This window comes from Equus caballus, chromosome 27 (assembly GCF_041296265.1).
Source record: "Equus caballus isolate H_3958 breed thoroughbred chromosome 27, TB-T2T, whole genome shotgun sequence".
Classification (NCBI taxonomy): Eukaryota; Metazoa; Chordata; class Mammalia; order Perissodactyla; family Equidae; genus Equus; species Equus caballus.
The window spans coordinates 25,167,895-25,189,226 of record NC_091710.1 but is presented as its reverse complement, the minus strand read 5'-3'; the positions used below and the strand labels follow the sequence as shown (position 1 = coordinate 25,189,226).

Below are 21,332 nucleotides of genomic sequence, written 5' to 3'. Positions count from 1 at the left end.
ATAAAAACGGACTGGTTCTTAAGTGAATAGTTTTATTTTCAATATTTTAAGATTCTAATAATCATGTAAATGTGTAATGATAGGGCCCTAGAGCCTAAAACCTAGATATTATTAAGACTCTTAGTTGGAATAAGTTTTTGCCTTTGGCTCTAGAATTAGATTGGAAATTGGGGTAAAATGTTTTGTTGCAGTCAGGTTTTTAACTATGTTTCTTGTGATTCTGGGTTTGTTTTATAACTTATTGTCTGGTTAAAACCATGCAATTTTCTGAGAGAATTGGGAGATCAGTGCAAAGCGGTTTGTCTAAGAAGCATTTTGTTTAACTCCCCCCGCCCCCCAAAATCCAGCTCTTAATTGGAGTTATTTCTGTTTTAAATTGTGCAGCCCCCTTAGATTGTGTTTTGTTTGTTCTTTGCAGAAATGACACCTTAAAATGACCAGTCTTTTGGGGTGTCAACAATTACACTGTTAATAGAAGGAAAATAGTTTTTCTGAGAATTTTCTTTTATCTTGTCTTTTAGAGAACGAAATGTCATCAGTGGAATCACACCAGGAACAGTTGTCCCAGTCAGATCCGTCCCCATCGCCAAACTCATGCAGTTCCTTTGAGCTAATAGACATGGATGCTTGCAGTTTGTATGAACCGGTGTCTCCTCATTGGTTTTACTGTAAAATAATAGATTCTAAGGAGACGTGGATTCCTTTCAACTCTGAGGATTCACAGCAGCTGGAAGAGGCATATGGCTCTGGTAGGATGAAAATGATGACTTGTAATAGACAAAGACTTAGTAACATCTCTCTCAAACTATAATGTGATAGTCTTTATAGTGAGGGCTATTAAAGATAAATTTTAGATTTTTTTTCTAGTTGTCTCCTATAGCATTTTTATATAGAAGCTCAGCATTGCTACCTAGCCAATTTATAACGTTTAAGAATTTGGTCTGTATTTTGGAAACAGTACCTATTGTGATTTCTGCATAGTTATCCAATAATATTTACATTCCAGCTTATGTTTCAGTTTTGGTTTATAGAGTATGTGTGTGGGGTGCTGGCCCTGTAACGGAGTGGTTGAGTTCGCAAGCTTTTCTTCGGGGGCCCAGGGTTTCACCAGTTTGGATCCCGGGCGCAGGCATGGCACCACTCATCAAGCCATGTTGAGGTGGCATCCCATATACCACAACTAGAAGAACCCACAACTAAAAATACACAACCATGTACCAGGGGGCTTTGGGAGAAAAAGGAAAAATAAAATCTTAAAAGGAAAAAAGGAGTGTGTGTGTGGGGGGCAGTGTCACATCGCAAAAGAATGAATTCTTTAACTTGTCACTTGTTTTTTCTTCTTTTATGAAATAAAAATGATGCTAGTCACTACTTTATCATCATGATGGTTATGCTCATTAATTTATCTTTTGGCCCCTCAAGCAAAAGATTCAGAAAAGCCCCCTTATATACTCTTTTTTCTTTTTTAAGGGACACTGCTGTCTCTCCTCAGGAAAAAAACAGTGTTTGGGCATTATTTTTTTCATGTTTCATTAAAACCAAGAATGGTTTTGATGGTTTATAAAGTAGTTAGTGAAAAAAAGATACCAATTAAATTCCATTTTGTTTAGCATTTAGCCAAGTAGAAACTTCATTCATGTGCTTCATAACATTGTTTAGAGTATAACTCAGAATTGCATTTGGGGAGGTTTGTTTTGATGTATGTACTTCTTTTCTCCTTTCCAATCCTTGTAGGAAAAGATTGTAATGGGAGAGTTGTCCCCACTGATGGGGGCAGATACGATGTTCATTTGGGGGAGAGGATGCGATATGCTGTGTACTGGGATGAGCTAGTCTCAGAAGTGAGACGATGTACCTGGTTTTACAAGGGAGACAAAGATAATAAGTATGTTCCCTACTCGGAGAGCTTCAGCCAAGTATTAGAGGTATTTTTTTGATCCTTTTTTACTCATTTTCTTCATTTTTTTCCTCATTTAATAATCTTTTCTTCCTCTTGTGATTTATTTTGTGAAATTTCCGGAAAGAGTTTGGTTCTATCTGCATCACACTTTATAGCATTTCTTTTTGCAAGTAAATTTCAGGATAAAGTAGGTTTATTTTCAGATTTTAAACTACTGCGGAAACTGTTAACGCCTTTAAATTAAAATTTTTTTCTCTAATGGTGATCATTGTTAATATTTAAACTATGACCACAAGATTGGTCTTTTTTGCCTTTTATTTTTCTTGCTCTGAAAACAGTCTGAAATTTATTTTCTTTAATTTGGGGTAGGACATTGATATTATTGAAAGAAATATATCAAAATGTGAGCAATGATTATCTCTGATCTAGATGATGGAATTAGGTGTGATCTTTTTTCTTTGTCCTACGCTATTATCTATTGTAATTTTAAAAGAATCTTAAAACAAATTTGATAAATCAAGAGAAAGAACTATATAGGTAATATATTTGTAATTTGATGAAAAATATACATGCATTAATATTGAAAGAAATATACCAAAATGTGAACAGTGGTTATCTCCAGTCTATATGATAGAGTAAGAGTGATTTTTTTCTTTGTATTATAATGTTATCTGTTGTAATTTTAAAAGATTTTTAAAAGCAAGTTGATAAATTGGAGTAGGATATTCTTATTATAATTGTTTATCTAGCACTATTGTGAAAAAGTTCAGTTTTAATAGAAAAGCTATTAGAGAAATCTAATGAAATGTGTTTTCTTTTAAGGAAACATACATGCTTGCTGTAACTCTGGATGAATGGAAAAAGAAACTGGAGTCTCCTAACAGAGAAATTATTATATTACACAATCCAAAGGTAAAGCAAATTAAAGCCTTTTTCTACTGTTGGTATTAAGGGTTAATTGCAGTACTAAGGAGAACTTAATTGGTTTCTTTTTCCTAGGGTTTCTACTTAGGATAGCCTTTGGAAATTTTTATGTTGCATTCACAATTATGAATCTTAAAACTTGTAGCTGCTACCATTATTTACCTCGTTCAGCTTATACAAAAGAATTTCCTTAGGGAAAATTATGCCACTGTAGATTATCTCTGACATAATATGTAGGCATATCTTCCATGTGTAGGGTGTCATTGAAAGATCTGTTAGCCTGATGTATTTTTTTCTTTTCTTTTAGCTTTATTTGAGGTGTAAATGACAAATAAAATTGTAAGATATTTAAGATAAACAGTGTTAGCCTAATGTATTTTCAGGGTTCTCATTTCAAGCTATGGGAGTTGTATATCAAAACTCCAGTTGAGACTTGGCTATTTATTAGGTTTTGAAAGACATGTTTCTCTCTCTCAAAATGTATAAATAGAGGTGTCTTAATGTAGAATATCTTGATTGCTCTGATGTTTTCTATTTAAGCTTATGGTGCATTACCAGCCAGTTACAGGGTCTGATGAATGGGGCTCAACACCCACTGAGCAGGGTCGACCAAGAACAGTGAAGAGAGGGGTTGAGAACATCTCTGTTGACATTCACTGTGGTAATGTTAATCATTTATTTTTTCTTATCTTCTGATATACTTATTTATGACTTTAATTGTGATCTTTTTCTCTGGATTTGGATTACCTCAAGGCTTAGAAATAATCTTTAATCATATGGACTTATTCTGAGTTTTAGGATTAGCATCACTTCATCTACTAAGAATCTTAGCTATAAAAATCTCTTTTAAAGTTGCTAAGTATATATGGTAGAATGAGTAAAATTTGGCAGTAGTAATCAGGAAGTCACTGAGTACAGATGAACTGATTTAGTCCTAATTCTAAGAAGTGTGGTTTCACCTGTTTGATTAGAAATTTATTCCTGATAACTCCTGTCCTTAAAGATTTTCAACTGAGGAAAACTGTTGTTTAGTAGGACTTTAATGGTTACCCATTGCTATCTACCTAGGGTAATTTATATACTATGGTTGGTTTTGTAGTATATTTATAAAATTACTTTTACCTTACAGAGGAAATGGCTTGTCTCTTGGACAAAGTCTTAGACTCACTGTAATTTAAAAAGATGAGTTTAAAATTTCAGGTTTCAGATACATACCAGACATTATTAGTACTATTGATAAAAACAGAATATTAGATAAAAGTATTCTATCAGTGCTAAATTGGCTAAATTCGGCAACAGCACTGTGGATATATAATAGAATATTAGGAAATACACATTGAAATATTAAAGGGTTAAAGAATTATTATGTGTGCCATGTAATGATGTATGCAACCTGCTCCCAAATGGTTCAGAAAAATAAATGAGTGTGTATACACATACACGTAAAGAGAGAATAAAGCAAATGTGGTGAAATGTATAAAAAGTACATGGGAGTTTCTGTACTATTCTTTTGAGTTTTCTGTAAGATTGCAGTTCTTTCAAAATAAGAAGTTTAAGAAACCTGAACATTTTTTTCATAGACTTCTTTCAAGATAAATTAGAAACAAAGAAAAATCACTGTATTTTTACTCAGCAGTTATATATGACTATTTTGTATCCTTTAAATTATCCGCTTATATTTTAACTTGCCCATCTCTATAATTTACTCATTGTGAATATTTGATTTTAGAATACATCACTAGTTATAGAATAATTTTTCTTTTAAATTTCATTTATAGGGGAACCTTTACAAATAGATCACTTGGTTTTTGTAGTCCATGGGATTGGACCAGCTTGTGATCTCCGCTTTCGAAGCATCGTACAGTGTGGTAGGTTGCAAAGCATTTAAGATTAGATGATTAAGGGGAATCTTAGTGCTCCTGGAGCTGAGATAAAGTGTTGGCTTTAGTCTGTTGTCTTCGCTGCATAATAAGATTTGGAGAGCTAAAGACAGGTGGCAAGGTAGTAAAGCTTCCCAGCTTAGACCTAAAGTACTAGTAAATTCCTTAGGCTAATCGTTTATGCTCTTAACTAATAATTCTTGAGTGAAACAAGCACCTAATCCTTATAAAATTGTTTTATGATATGAGGGTCCTATTCTAGCCATTCTGAATTTAAATAAAACCATAAAGATGATATAGTTTAAATGAATAACAGAAGCTTCAGTCGTTTTTGTAATTGATAACTGTGATAAACCTCTTGATAATTAGAATATTTAGGTCATTAGTCTAACTTGATTTTGAAAGGTAATGTCCTCTAATACTTGATAGTATTCAAAGTCTAATTATCCCAGTTTGGGAATCTTATCATACTGGCTAATGCGTCTAAGCACAAACCTTCTAGAAGGTTAAGATGGACATAATACAAATTTTAAACAACAATGCGTTTTTTTTTTTTTAATCTAAAATATTAGGTAGTGGTTGTGTATAAGAACCAGAAAGTTAGAATAGGAATCTGACTGCAAGACTGATTGACATAATCATGTAAATTTTTTTTAATTGAAGCAATTCTCATAGCTCAGTAGAAGTTTTGAAGTTAGCTTTTCTTTTTTTTTTTGGGAGGAAGATTATCCCTGAGCTAACTGCTGCCAATCCTCCTCTGTTTGCTGAGGAAGACTGGCCCCGAGCTAACATCCATGCCCATCTTCCTCTACTTTATATGTGGGACGCCTACCACAGCATGGCTTGCCAAACGATGCCATGTCCGCACGCGGGATCCGAACCGGTGAACCCCGGGCCGCCGAAGCAGAATGTGCGCACTCAACCGCTGCGCCACTGGGCTGGCCCGAAGTTAGCTTTTCTTTTGATGAAATGTTTTGTATAGTAAAAGCAGTTCTGTATTAAAGGAACAGTTTTTCCTATATGCACTGATAATTTTCCCCAAATACCACTTTGCTATTTTTGACTCAAATAAATACGTGTTCTAAGTACATGTAGATAGAGTATAATTACATGATCCTCTTGCATCCTAATTCTGCAAAGGCATTGCTTCACTGTTGATGCATAAGTTAATTTTCTTTTCCAGTTAATGATTTTCGCAGTGTTTCCTTGAACCTGCTACAGACGCATTTTAAGAAAGCCCAAGAAAATCAGCAGATTGGGAGGGTAGAATTTCTTCCAGTTAACTGGCACAGTCCTTTGCATTCTACTGGTGTGGATGTGTGAGTAATACCTTACACTTTTGAGTTGTTCAGTGATCGTAATATGTTTTCTGATCATTAATAGGCTTAGGGATATTTCTGCTGTAGCTGATCATAATATTTAAAATTCTGTTCAACAAAAAGTTTTTTGTACTTCTGTGTCTTTTACTTAGAGATACATTATTAAATACTGACCAATCCCTTGGGTTTAACTAGTCTGGGTTAGGAGTAAAGAAATGTGTGTATCTTCTCCCAGTATGTTTTACTGGCTCATTAGTATTTACTATTACAGCTTTATTATTTCTTTAGCGTTAAAGCCAAACATTGCTTTCTTCCCATAGTGGATAAGCATTTCCATCTCCTGGTGTCAAAAGCCAACTTTCCTCAAGATGTACAAAGTATTTTGTTGTTCCTTTTGTGATCATATTTATTTAGATAATATTTGTCCAAACTTGGGCAAAAAAAGGAAATCCGCAAACATAAAATTATCAGCATTTATAACTTGAGGTATAATTAGTACAATGACTTTTTAAGTGATGGCTTTCTTAAGTTGCAAACCCAGTAGCTTTGTTGGTAAATTTTATGGTAATATCAGAGAAGGTTGCCTTATATTAAGGATGTTCAGCTATAGGCTCTCCAGAAAGAAGTGTGTTCATAATATAGTTAGTACTCTGTGATTTGGGCATATTCCATGTGCCAAACGTTGCATTGCGGCGTTGGTTTTACTCATTGTGGAGTTCACATTCGTTCATATTTGAGCTGATCTTAAGAGGTTACTAAGGGCACATAACCCTCTCTAAACTACAGAAGCTGTTGAATGTTTGAGGAATTCCTGGGAATTTGAGAAAGCTTTAACTGGAAGTTGATTTAGACAGTATCAGCATGGTTTACCTTTGTGAGATATGAGTTCTGTTTGCTTTTGGCACCTGGCGGTCTCACCTTCTTTCACCCTTTATAAATTCTGCCTTGAGAGAAGGAGCTGATCTGTTTGTCATTTGACTTATGATCAAAAAACCTTAATGCTGGGAATTCCAGGAGGAGCCTCTTGTAACTTCTGTCTTTTTAAAAAACTTTATATTACAGAGCATTTTGTACACGTAAGTAACATATATAATAAATGTTCGTGTACTGACCCAGCCCTAACAATCTCAACACATGACCAGTTCTGCCCCATGCATATCTTCATACCTCTGTCTAGTGTCCATCCCTTTACCATATTACTTTTGAGTTAAATCTTAGATATCATATTATTTCATCTGTAAATGTTTGCTTGTATATATTAAAGGACTTTTAAAAAAATATAACCATAACACCATTATTACATCTCAAATAAAATTCTTAGTATCAGCAAATATACTGTCAGTGTTCAAATTTCCAATTTTCTAATAAATGTCATGATTTATATATACACATACATTATATATATATATATATATATGTATATATATATACACACACACAAACGCACACACATACGTATTTTGAACTGGGATCCAAATGACGTCCATAAATTGCAATTGGTTGATATATCTTTTAAGTCTTTTTTAATCTCTTGATTACCTTTCCATCTCTTACTTTCTTGCAATTTATGTATTGAAGAAACTGGGTTGTTTTGCAGAGTTTGTCACACCCTGAATTTTGCTGTTTACATCCCTTTGACTTCATTAAACATGTCTGTCCTGTATTTCCTGTAAATTGACAGTTGTCTCTTGTATCTTTAAATATCTAAGTCCAAGCTTGAAGACTAAGCTGTATAATAATTTAGAGGAGATTATGGAATGTATTTAGGTTTTCTGCTTAAAATATCTTTCCTTTTTTTCAGAGATCTGCAGCGAATAACCCTGCCCAGCATTAACCGCCTAAGGCACTTCACCAATGACACAATTCTGGATGTCTTCTTCTACAATAGCCCCACCTACTGTCAGACTATCGTGGACACGGTTGCTTCTGAAATGAACCGAATATATACACTTTTTCTGCAGAGGAACCCTGAATTCAAAGGGGGTGTATCCATTGCTGGTCATAGTTTAGGTAACAAATGAATTCTCTGTGATCAGAGAGGACCGTCACATTTTAAGGACACCTGTGTTTGAAATACGATATCTTTTATCAGTATCAGATTCAGAGGTCTCGAACTGGTCTGTGATGAAGAATTTGGAAGGGGTTGGAAGGGTGGTGGTGGATTGGAAAGAAGGACTCCCTGCTTCGTAGATTTTGCAGCATGGGTAATTGGCTTATTAATTCTGTGTATAAAAGACAGCTATTTAGTGCTAATGCTTAGAAATTGTCCCTTCTTTCTTCTATTTTACTTATAGGTTCGCTTATATTGTTTGATATCCTAACAAATCAGAAAGATTCTTTGGGGGATATTGACAGTAAAAAGGTAATCTAGATGTTCAGATAGGTTTTCTTGTAGTATTTCTTAGGAAGGATTTTTAGATTTTAGACTTTTTTTTATTTCTCGCTTAGTTTAGTCTCATACCATAACATTAAATTTACATTTATTTTAGTTTTAACAGACTTGTAATTATCTCTGTCATTCTTGGATGATAGAAGCAAGATAGTAATATGCTCCTACAAATATTTGCCACATTCTAAAATAACTATGTCTTATTTTCTATCATAAATATGCACTACTGATCTATTATTAGAATTATAGAATCGACCTGAAATGGAGTTTGCATATGAGGGAATGAAGAATGCATTGGATGCAAATTGATATAATTGTTAGAATTCTATTTGAAAGCAGTGGGAGGACTTGGTATTTAAACATTGTTTAGTAAAACAAAGTCCTGTGAACACTTATTTATGGTGCCGGATTAGTACTTAGCATATACTATCTTGTAATTTTTTTTTCTATTTTATGTAAGTGTCTATTTCTCCTGTTGGACTGTGACTTCTTCCAGGGCAAGGGCTTTGTCTTAGATTGTTTTATGTCTTAAACAGTTTCCCTAATAAGAGCTCAGTAAATATTTTGTTATTGATAATTAAGAATACTTTGATGATCATTTATTCACTCATTCATTTATTTAAAATATTAAATTTCAACTGAAGTTGCAAAAACTTAGACATGAGTGACCTCTTAATTTATATTTTGTATAAGTTACAGGTTATTTAAAGTTACGTCTCTGGAAATCTTACATAGTACCTTTCTTTATTGAAAAATAGTATTAATAAAGGAATATCTAAATGAATTTAGAGAATATGAGCTTTACAATTTAATTTTTAGGATTTGCCAAATAGTGTCATGGCTCAAGGAGACATACCGACACTAGAGGAAGATTTGAAGAAACTTCAACTCTCTGAATTCTTTAGTATCTTTGAGAAGGAGAAAGTAGATAAGGAAGCTCTGGTAAAAATAATCTTTTAAAACTTTATGCTATACCATTTTCAGTATTTTTATTGCTTATCTTTATACCGCTTACTAAGAGCCTACCCTTTAAAAGCATGTTAGCCATAAATACTTTATCATTCGTAGTGTTCTCTAGCATTATTTATGTGTTTTTATTAAATAAAGTGATCTTTGCTTTGTGGGAGTTCAGACTTCAGAGGGAGCCAAATTGATACACATATAGCGATAGAGCAAAAACTAAAGAACAGCACAGCTCAAAGAACATGAGAGCAAGAATAAATGACCGCTAACTATTCCAACTCTTTTCTGTTATGCTTTCAGGAGCTCTGCTGTTGATATTTGCTTATTTATTTGTTTTTGTTTTTTGCCACTTTTGTTGTGCTTTTTTTCAGGTTTGTGATTCATTCGTTCATTTAACAGGTATTTAGTAAATTCTTACTATGATCAGGCATACTGTACTAAGTACTAAAGATGGAGTGGTAAATAAGACAGACATGGTCCCTAACCTCATGGCGTTTATAGTTTAGTGGAAAAGACACAAGTAATCAAACACGTAATTACAATTGTGATAAGTTTTAAGTAGGAAAAGTACACAGAGGTATAAGAATGTAAAATAGGATGAACTAACCTAGTCTGGGAGGGTGAAGGAAGACTTCCCTAATCAGGTGAGTAGCACTTAAGCTGAGATCTTGATTGTGAGTCTTTTCATACTCTTTGTTTGCTGTATGGTCTTACTGCTGTCTCCATGAGTAGGAATATAATCTTCCTCAGGAATGTCACACCTAAGTGAGTGTGGAAATTGAGGGTTTTTCTCTCATGAAGTTAGCTACCGATTCTGTAGGTTTTTCTTACAATGATGCAATGTTACTTATATTACTATAGCATTGATACTGTAGTATTGATACTTTTTATTCTTCATTCAGGTCCTTTATGAATAAATACTCCTTCCTTTTCGAAGTTATTTATGATGATGTACCACTAGGGAACCCTAGTAGTACAAAGCAAAGAACAGAGTGCTTGGGTCTTATTCCTCACAGAGAACAGAACATTTAATTGATTTTATTTTGCCTGGAAATAAGAAAGATATTTGATTTTCTATGCCTAGGCTTTATGTACAGACAAAGATCTTCAGGAAATGGGAATTCCCTTAGGACCAAGAAAGAAGATATTAAACTACTTTAGGACCAGAAAAAATTCAATGGTACGTGCTTAGTATAGCTTGTAGGATTCAACAGTTTTGACATCCTTGTATCTTTGTGCTTTGTGAGATGTTTGGTCTAGGGAACTGAGCAATTCTGTTAATTGATCTTTAGCTCTCTTTTTAGAAATTAAACACATTTTCTTTTTTGATATCTTTAGAAAGACTTCAGAAGTCTTACCACCCTGGACTCCTCCTTCTATTCCATTTTTTTTGTTTGTTTTTGTTTGATAACCACTTCATTGAAATATAATTCACGTCACATACCGTAAAATTCACCCTTTAAAGTGTACAATTCAGTGGTTTTTAGTATATTCACATAATTGTGAAACCACTACCACTATCTAATTCCACAACATTTCCATCACCCCAAAAAGGAACTTTATACCTATTAGCAGTCACTCCCCATTCCTTCCTCCTGTGAACCACTGATCTACTTTCTGTCATTATGGATTTTCTTATTCTGGACTTGTCATATAAGTGGAATCATGCAATATGTGGCCTTTTGTGACTGGCCTCTTTTCGCTTAGCATAATGTACTCAGGTTTTATCCATGTTGTAACAGTACTTCTACACTCAGTTTTTCTGGCCACTGAATTCCTTTCCATATCTTAGTAGTTAATTATTTTAAAACTTTTTAGCAAATTGCTCAGTTCTTATTTAACACTCAGTTCTCGGCCCTGTATTTGCCTCATTTTCTATACCTATGGAAACATTCCACTTGCTTTGATTAGAAAGGCAGAGGACTTCACTGAACTCCATAGCAATCCTCAATCTTCCTTCTACAGTGTTCTGCTGTTGTTTTCTCTCATGATGGTTGCCTAAAGTTTCAGTTGCGTCCAAATGGCTGTGTACAGCTTTTCATCATTTTAGAGCGTGTAGGGATGTCAATTGATAATTTAAGGCAACTTTTGTTTTTGTCAGCTTTATCTTGTTTTCTAAGAGACTCTTCCTAGACTTACTGGCTGTTATTTCAGAACTTTCTCAAGCATCCTTTCAAACTTGTAGAAAACTGTATAATCCTTTGGATATTTTTACTACATAGTAGCTCCACGGAACTATTTTTTATTCTTTAGGGTATTAATAGACCAACTCCACCGTCAGCTTCAGGGATGAATATGCCTAACATCCCCAAAGAATCGGAGTTCTGCAGTTGTACTGGTGACACTGCAAATGGTGACTATCTGGACGTTGGCATTGGGCAGGTAACACTGCTACCAGTTCTCTTTGGTCATTTTATTGCCTGCCATTGGTATGGTAAGAACAGATGTAACTTTTGTTATTAATGAGAGATGCTTTTATTTCCTTGCTCCAGGTGTCTGTAAAATACCCCCGGCTCATATATAAACCAGAAATATTCTTTGCCTTTGGATCTCCCATTGGCATGTTCCTTACTGTCCGAGGCCTAAAGAGAATTGATCCCAACTACAAATTTCCAACATGCAAAGGTTTCTTCAATATTTATCATCCTGTAAGCATTGGACAGCTCTTGTGGTTTTACTTGAATATTAGGGCTTATGGTAAAGAGCATATGGTTTTCTATTGTGTTAATATGCTTTTTCCTTTACTATTCTGTAGTAGTGAGACAACTTATAACACTATGAATCTGGAGGTTATGGGGCAGAACAACTGTACGTTTTCAACAAATGAGCTTATAATTATTCTTGCCTGATATTTGGTTCCTCAGACTATCTTTCTTCAGCAGAGGTATATGTAGCTTTTGTTTTTCCTATGTAGTTTGATCCTGTGGCCTATAGGATTGAACCAATGGTTGTCCCAGGTGTGGAATTTGAGCCAATGCTGATCCCACATCATAAAGGCAGGAAGCGGATGCACTTAGGTAAGTCTGAGTACAGAACTTGATGATTCTAGACCTTCTGGTCAGTGCAAACCAACTGGACCCCATTCACTTTGTTTAGCTGTGTTGGACCCTAAACTCTATGTAAACCATGTAATGTTCTTTTTTCATGTGTGTTTCAGAACTGAGAGAGGGCTTGACCAGGATGAGTATGGACCTTAAAAACAACTTGCTAGGTTCGCTGCGGATGGCCTGGAAGTCTTTCACCAGAGCTCCATACCCTGCCTTACAAGCTTCAGAAACTGCAGAAGAAACTGAAGCAGAACCTGAATCAAGTTCAGAGAAGCCTAGTGGTGAGTGACACTGTACACATTGATTTCCTGTATCAGGCCAGATAGGAGGGACTCCATGGTGTGTAGTTCTTATTCTCCCACGGACTTCTTACTTTTCCCTTTTTGTTGTGCAGAACCAATACTATGAGTCCTAATGGGCCTTCTGCCCTGCTAGCCTTTTGTGTCATCTAATAGCCAAAAATTATGGAAAAACATTATTTGTACGGAAAAATGTCAAGAGAAGCTAAGCGTCTTGGTAATGAGGCTTTAGAAAGCCCCCACCTGGGAACTGTGAGGGTGATGTTAAGAGCCTGGATCACCGTGCTTTCACAGGGGAATGTCTGTGTTCATGGGTCAGGCTTATTTTCCTGGCTGGGGACCAGCTAGGATATTCTCCTCTTCATTTCACGGTTAACACTGCATTCTTTTGCTTTAGTTTTCAACTGCCTAAAGAGTTCTGTCCCTGCTTGCATTGAGTTTATAAACCAAAGGCAAATGAATTAGCTGTCAGAGGTAGAGGAAAGAAAAAAAGGGGACTGGATGAAATCAGTGTAACTTGAGGAGAAGCTTTAAGGAGATTGAGAGGAGGAAGATGGGAGAGAGTTTTCTGAACAGAGAGTAGCTCATCCTATGGTAAACTTGGAGTCTCAGGGGAAGTAAGGACAACCTTGGAGGGCTGGAAGCTTTTAGATTCTTATTACAGTTCCTCCATATCCAGATATTAACACAGAGGAGACCCCTGTGGCAGTTAAGGAAGAAGTCCCACCCATCAACGTGGGAATGCTGAATGGGGGCCAACGCATTGACTATGTGCTACAGGAGAAGCCCATTGAAAGTTTTAATGAATATTTATTTGCTTTACAAAGCCATCTGTGCTACTGGTGAGTGTTGTTTGATTTTGTTTCTGGGTTTTTTTTTTGATCGAATTGTTTCATAGATATTTGATAGATGTAGAAAAAGGAGGATAGGCTGGTATACATTTGAGATTAGAATGATTTCTCATTTAGACAATTACAAAATAGCACAATCATGTCATTTAAAGAACTCTGGTTTAAATGCATTGTTTTTTAATTTGGCAGTTGGGTGGAGCCTGGGGCTAATGATGGCAGCACCTGGGAGTTCAGTTAGCTTAACTTAATCTTAAAAGTGTGTCCTTTGGCCATTGGTGGGACATCATGGCTACATATGAATCAACTGGAATAAATACATTACTATTGCAGAAAGTATTTTAAGAAACTCATTCAAAAGTATTTACAGTAGCTAGATCAAACTTTTTTATTTTAACGTTTAAATTTTTAATATTAAAATTTATTCCAGATTTATTGAGATATAATTGACATAACATTGTGTAAATTTAAGATGTACACTGTGATGATTTGATCCATGTATATATTGTGAAATGATTACTGCAGTAGGGTTAGTTAACACCTCTATCACCTCACATAATTACCGTTTTTTTAATAGTGATAACATTTAAGATCTGCTCTCTTAGCAACTTTTAAGTATATAATGCTGTATTGTTAACTGTAGTCACCATGCTGTACATTAGATCCTCAGGACTTACTCATCAGAATTATTTTTAAATAGAATTAATTATCTGATGTTTTGTAGAATAGATTAATGGTGCTTATTGAAATTCATATAGCAGAATAGAACATAATCACTAAAGAAATTGAACTAAAGGAAAATAAAGCTAGAAAAATAAGATGGGTCGGGGATAAGTGTTCAAAAAATGCATGCTTTAGAGTCCTGAGAGGAATTTTTCTATTGAATCCTGATGAGGGGATTGTTATTTATGTAATTAATATCATCTCTATATAATAAATACAGTAGAGGATATGACATAATATGAAAGTGCCACTCAGTAAAAGCAAACCTATAAGGGGCCAAAATAATACTTCCTAAGAATGATCTTTGCTGATGTGGCTTGATAGAAATCTGAAAAAGGCATTCTAAAAAAATTTCCGAGTGGGCAATACATTCATGTGGTTCAGAATTCAAAGAAAGACAAATAATGAAAAGCCAGACTTCCATTTTGTACCGTTAACTTGTTCCCTCCCCATATGCAACTAACATGCTTCTTAAAATTTCTTCCAGAGATCTGTTTTATGCATACATAATACAGGTGTGAGGGTGTGGGTATTATTTTTCTACTTTAACAAATCCAGATAGTAGCATATTATAGGCATTGTTCTATACTTTGGTTTCTCTACTAATATGTCTCGGAGTTTTTTTGCCTATCATATATAAAGAATTGCCTCATTCTTTTTTAGCTGCAAAGGATTCTGCCGTATGAATGTACCATAATTTATTTAACTAGCCCCCTACTGATGAGTCTGTAGGTTTCTATCCTCTTGCTCTTTACACACCTTATGTCATTTCACCTATTCATGAGTGTGTCTGCAAATACTTAGAATTGGAATTGCTGGCATAAAGGATACATATGTTTGTAATATTTGATAATTATTGCCAAGTAGAGGTTGTTCCACGCTCTCACCAGTAATGTATGAGAGTGTCTGTTTCTCCACAGCTTTTCCAACACAGGTCTATCAACTTTTTAAATCTTTGCCAATCTGTAGGGTGAAAATGGTCCCTCACTGTAATGTATATATATATTTTATACATACAGTTTTTGAGGCATAATTTATGTACAATAAACCGCATAAAGTGTACAAATTTGATGAGTTTTGACATATACATCTGTGAAACCATCACCACAATCAAATTAGTGAACATATTCATCAACCCCAAAAGTTTCCTTGTGCCCTTAATTCTTCTCTCCTTTACTCCTCCCCCCAGTCTCAATCTCCAGAGAACCACTGATCTGCTTCAGTCACTATAGATTAGTTTGCATATGACTTTTATATAAATGGAATCATACTATATAGTCTTTTTTTGTATGGCTTCTTGCATTCATCCATGTTGTTGTGTGTACCAGTAGTTCTCTCCTTTTTATTGCTGAGTAATATTCCGTCATATGAACATGCCACAATTTGTTTATCCATTCACTGTTGATGGACATTAGAGTTGTTTCCAGTTTTTGGCTAATTACAAATAAAACTGCTGTGAACATTCATGTACAAGACTTTGTATGGACATATTCTTTAATTTCTCTTGGGTAAGTAGCTAGGAGTGGAATGGCTGGGTGTCATATGGTTAGAGTATTTTTAAAAGAAATTGCCAAACTCTTTTCCTGCCAGCATTTTCCATTCCCTTCAGCAGTGTTTGAGAGTTCTGATTGCTCCATATCCTTGAAAACACTTGGTGTGATCAGTCTTAGGATTTGTCTCGTAACCTTTCTAAATGGATTGTAATGGCACCTCATGTATGGTTTTAATTTGCATTTTCCTAATGATGTTGAGCATATTTTCGTGTGTTTGCTATCCATACTTCTTTGCTGAATTATCTGTTCAAATCTTTTGCCCCTTTAAAAAATTGGATTGTCTTATTAAGTTGCAAGAGTTTATTCTAGTTACAAGTCCTTTTCACATATGTGTTTTTTTCTTAGGATGTGGTTTGTTTTTCATTTTTCTAGCAGTATGTCTTGAAGAGCAAAAGTTTTTGATTTTGATGAAGTCCGGTTTATTGATGTTTGTGCTTTTTTGACATATTTAAGAAATCTTTGCCAAATTCCAAAGTCGTTAAGATTTCTCCTGTATTCTGGAAGTTGTATCGTTTTAGCTTTTATATTTAGGTCTATGATCCATTTTGATTGAGTTAATTTTTTTAATATGGTGCGAGATAAGAATTGAGATTCATTGTTTTGCATATGGTATCCAGTTGTTCTAGCAACATTCGTTGAAAAGTTTATCCAGATGGAGAAACCATTGAATTGCTTTGTTCCATTGATCTATTTGTCTGTCTTTATGCCGGTAAAACACTGTCTTGATTACTGTAGCTTTATAAGTCTTGAAATCAGGTATTGTGAATCTTCTAACTTTATTATTCATGTTCAAATTTATTTTAGCTATTGTTGGTCCTTTGCATTTCCATGTATGTTTCAGAATGAGCTTGTTAATTTCAACCAAAAAGCTTTCTGGGATTTTGATTGTGATTGTATTTTATCTATAGATCAATTTGGGGAGATTGGCATCTTAATAATACTCAGTCTTCTGATCCATGGACGTAATCTCTCTCAGTGTGTTTGGTTTTCTTTAAACACTGTTTTGTAGTTCTTGGTGTACGTATCGCGCACACTGTAGTTTTAAGTTGCATTCCTCCTATGCTCCTATTTCTCTTTAGATCGAATAAATTTTTGCCTTTTACTAAAAAAATACTGAGTTCCTCTTATTATGAATAAAGTTGAGCATCTTGACATACATTTAAGGGCCATTTCTATATTCTTTGCTGTGAATTACCTATACCCTTTATTCTTTATATTGAAATGTTGGTCTTGTTTTATTTATTTGTCTGTGAAGTGAGTTGCAAATACTTTTTCCCATTTGTCTTTGACGTTGCATACATTGGTTTTTGCTAAGTAGAAAAATTTGATTTTTATGTAGTCAAATTTGTTGATTTTTCCTTTTTGGCTTCTGGAATTGCGTCATACTACATCTTCCTTACTCTCCAAAGAATTCCTTACCACAGTTTATTTTGGTATTTTATGGTTTAATTTTTACGTGTAAATCTTTGCTTCACTTCAGATTTATCCTAATAATAATGCGTAGATTGATCCAAGTCATTTTCCAGATGGCTGTCTGGTTGTACCAACACTGCTAATAGATTTGAGATTCTAACCTTATTATATTAAATTACTATATGTATTTAGCACTATTTCTGAACTTCCTATTCTTTTCTATTAATACATTTATTTATGTACCAGGATCACACAATTTTAATATCTGATTTAGCTAATCCCTCCTCGGTGGCATGGGAGAAATTTCTTAACCTCAGATCTGTGTATGTAATTTGTGGTGGAGAGAAAGTCTATGAATCCAGTGAAATTCTATTTATAATTTTGGGCATATATGTATATGTGATTTTTTTCTGGGGAGCAATCCATAGGTTTCATTAGATTCTCAAATAGATCCATGACCCAGAAAATGTTGAACCATGGATCCAGGGAAATGTTGAGCCATATCTGTATCTTTAAGGCAATCCTTCAGGAATGTTATTTTTTATAATCAGATATCTTTGTGTACTGTATATAAGTAATTGCTTATACACACACAGAATAATATCTGGAAGATGCATGAGAAATTGGTAACATTGGTTGTCAGAGGATGGGAACTAGTGGTTAAGAAACAGACGGGAGGGAGACTTTAGTATTATACCCTTTCATATCTTGAATTTTGAACTATATGATTGTATTATTTTTTTAAAAAAGTAAGTAACATTTAAAAAATCAAGGTGACCAACTGGATGGCTCTTCCATATTGTCCCAAGAATGAGCTCGATGGAAAGGGAACGGTTTTTGGTCATTTACTACTGGCTTTTTTATGTTACCAGACATAAGGCTAGACTTCTTTGATAGAAGGTTACATTCCAAACTACTGCCAATTACGTCATCTCTGAGTCTGGTTTTTTTGCAGTAGTAAAAAATGAACTTGCATGGTGGTTGTGTAGATTAAATGAGACAATATATGTAAAGCATCTAGTACAAAGGTTAGTTCCTTCTTTTTACAACATAATTTTTTCTCTTTATAGGGAGTCTGAAGATACAGTATTGCTGGTCCTCAAAGAAATCTACCAAACCCAGGGTATCTTCCTTGATCAGCCTTTACAGTAAAAATGAACCATCTATGGCTGCTTCATGTAAGTTTTAAATGTCATGTATGCAACGTAGTTCCTGTATGTTAATGTGTTATAAGGAACTGTGGAGCCTCAGGCTCCAAAGTACAGAAATAGACTTTTCTCTTGCCTGTCTCCAAGATCTAGGTTATTGCTCATTTGTAGAAGGACTTTGGTTAAAATTCATGGGGAAAAAGTGTGATAGCCTACTTCACAGAAGGTCCGTGTGTGTGTTTTGCTAGTGATATGGTCCATTAATACTTGTCATTTTTAGGATCTAAACTCAGAATCTTAAGAGTTCTGATTACCTAAGAGTTACCATAGCAACAGTTATAATTTTAATTACAGTCCATGTTGAGATTTAAATTACTCAGCCTTTTAGATGTATAACTAGAAAGTTTGTGTATTAGACTCTGGCATTCTCCCTGGTTGCTTTCTGGTTGTGACTGCATGATGACCTTTTTTCCACTTTCTCCCCTAGACGGACATTGAGGGATCCTTCCCCAGAAAATCCACCTGTTTGTTGCTGCGGTTTTCTTCTCCTCAGCTGCGTCGTTTCCTGCATGTTGCCTGACGCTAACTCACCATTGGGGTCTTTGGGAGATAATCTTCCTTTTTGGAGTGAGTGGAAAAGCAAGGGAAGACCCTGTTGCTTTTTACCACTGGCTTCATATTAACACTTGCCATTGTTTCTTCTTAGCTGGGGGTGGTTTGCATCTTTAATTCTTTGATGATAGTATATAGGTACCACACTTTATTACTTATTACTGAGATGGCATAAAGTCTATTCAGAGTTTGATTTGTTTTGGATTGGGTAGAAATTTTTCTAGGAGATTGTTGCTTATCTTCAGAAAAGGTTCTAGTTTGGAAGCCGACTCTTGAGATTCAGAAGGCATGTTGGGGTACACTCCTCTCATTGGTTTTCTCTGCGTTTGAAGACTAAGTCCAAGTGGATATGGAAAAGGCAAATTATTTCTAGTTAGCTTTTCTTTCCTAGTACTGTATGAAGAAAGACTAAAATGTGGCTTGAAGAGAGTATTGTTTACTCTTTTTACAGCTGATTGACAAATTTATTGCTAGGAATCACTGATGTTGTTCCTTGTTTTTACAGCTGTTTGAGCTGCTATAAGAGTCTAAAGTGGACAATATGTTCACATTAGGTGCACCTTTATAAAGCCAAGATGTGATATATCCTAGACCTGCCCTTTTATATCATACTTCAAATTAGGAAACTCTAGATAAAATCTGACTTGTTATCTGATAATAGCTTCTGTTCTTAAGTTGAAGGTAAAGTTACAAAAGCTGCCAAACTTGAAATGACATAGCCTTGACAGACTGCTTAGGTTATAAATGAAATCTAGTGGCGCATTTATGGTGAAACAGAATTTGTGTAAGTCACCTGCCACATCCACTTGGGTGAAGGTCGTGTTGTGTGTCTTCTTTAAAAATGTTTTTTTAAACATCATTGCCTTAGGTACCCATGATCCGGAATGCTTATGTAAAAGATCATGGCACAAGCAATGTTGGTTGAGCAGGTAGGGTTGGCTAGGAGGAAATGTTTCTTCTGAAAGTAAAACCCTGTCCCTATAGCGGCTAAGGAACAGCTGTTGCAGAGTCAGTGTTAGAATATGCAAAGTGAGATGTACCTTGAAGAAGATGGGTGAATGTAGACTAATTTTTTACAAGGCATCTGCTCCCCACTGTGCTGGCAGTATTTTCTTCCCCAGTGGTCAGAGTTTCTCATTGTCTTTGCAGTTGTCTTTGTGATACTCCTTTACACTCCTCTCAGATTTCCACAGGCTCTTGTTCATAGAGTGGCATAGGCAGGGAAGCTGTTTTGTTTTTTGTAAATGTATCATGATATCTAAAGCAATGGCATTTAACATTCACTTAAGCCATCCCTTTGACAGCAGTGGTCTTTATCCCTTTCTGGAGAGAAAAGGAAAGGGAAGGTTAATGACTGTCACTCTAGAGATGGTAGAGGGAAGGTTGGGGTATAGGTCAGAGCCTGGCCTTTCCTTGTCCATCTGCTTTTAGACTAATGCTGACTAAGCCACTAAGAAGTTTCAGATATAGGCAATACTTTATTTTCTTTACTATGTAAACTCTGAGTTTAAAGTAAAGGTTACTGAGAATTAAGTAGCATTCAATATATATTAAAGGGGAAGGTTTTTCCTAGTTGTCTTCAAATTTAAATTTACTCTTCATATTAGCAGAATAGGTACTATTTAAGAGTAAACCAAAGGACAGGCAAGAGTCCTTACCTGTAACCAAAGATGAACAGCATAACCCTGGATAGCTAGATAAACCACTGTTTCTACTAAGAAATGTTTCTTTTCTGGTGGTGAGGGGCAGATAACTGTAAAACAGCTGTACATCTTGTCTATCCACCTGTGGTATTATCATGGTGTGTATTATACAGGGTAATAAGCTTGATTTAAATCCTTTAGTTGTATATCATTTACACTACTTTGGTTGTATCATGTGCAATCTCTTGACTAAACCTATTTTTAAACCCTCGTAGAGTACCATTTTATACATATTTCCAGCTGCAGAATTGGTATTGCTTATCTCAGCAAAAGAGATCGTTTGCATGGGAAGATTAATAGCACTGATTAGCTTTCTAATATTTTGCAGTTTTTGAAATGTTTGTTTTTTATGTGATATTTAAAACTTTAGTAAATACTGAAATAAAACCATATTGACCAGTTGCCTACTTTTACCTGGCTCCATCCATCATAAAATAAAGAAAATTAATACAATAACCATTTTCTCTTCCCCTATATATCACTAAACCAAGTTTAAAAAATAAAAGTTTTGGGCAAAGAACTAATATTTAAGTTCTTTTCCCTTGACTCGTGTTTTCGTTGTCACAGGCAGATGTAGTTCAGAATTTAGAGCATGACAATGATAAGGGAAA

General features: G+C 34.9%; 1 protein-coding gene across 10 annotated transcripts in view; it reads left to right on the top strand.

Annotated features, from left to right (window-relative positions):
* Nucleotides 1-21,332, top strand: part of DDHD2 (DDHD domain containing 2) — a 42,408-nt gene that overhangs the window by 7,305 nt on the left and 13,771 nt on the right. For 3 of the 10 annotated variants that reach the window (XM_023630612.2, XM_023630610.2, XM_023630613.2), the window contains 17 exons: nt 522-749; nt 1,735-1,925; nt 2,723-2,812; nt 3,365-3,485; nt 4,603-4,692; nt 5,888-6,023; nt 7,825-8,033; nt 8,318-8,385; nt 9,232-9,354; nt 10,460-10,555; nt 11,629-11,757; nt 11,868-12,023; nt 12,290-12,392; nt 12,533-12,703; nt 13,401-13,563; nt 18,329-18,436; nt 18,894-21,123. In XM_023630612.2, coding sequence (XP_023486380.2) covers nt 530-749; nt 1,735-1,925; nt 2,723-2,812; nt 3,365-3,485; nt 4,603-4,692; nt 5,888-6,023; nt 7,825-8,033; nt 8,318-8,385; nt 9,232-9,354; nt 10,460-10,555; nt 11,629-11,757; nt 11,868-12,023; nt 12,290-12,392; nt 12,533-12,703; nt 13,401-13,563; nt 18,329-18,410 — 2,148 coding nt within the window. In that variant the 5' untranslated portion in view covers nt 522-529 and the 3' untranslated portion in view covers nt 18,411-18,436; nt 18,894-21,123. Of the gene's footprint in view, nt 1-521; nt 750-1,734; nt 1,926-2,722; nt 2,813-3,364; nt 3,486-4,602; nt 4,693-5,887; nt 6,024-7,824; nt 8,034-8,317; nt 8,386-9,231; nt 9,355-10,459; nt 10,556-11,628; nt 11,758-11,867; nt 12,024-12,289; nt 12,393-12,532; nt 12,704-13,400; nt 13,564-18,328; nt 18,437-18,893; nt 21,124-21,332 lie in introns of those variants that run through there. The other 7 variants (XM_023630611.2, XM_070253071.1, XM_070253070.1 and 4 more) reach the window with 4 other exon arrangements.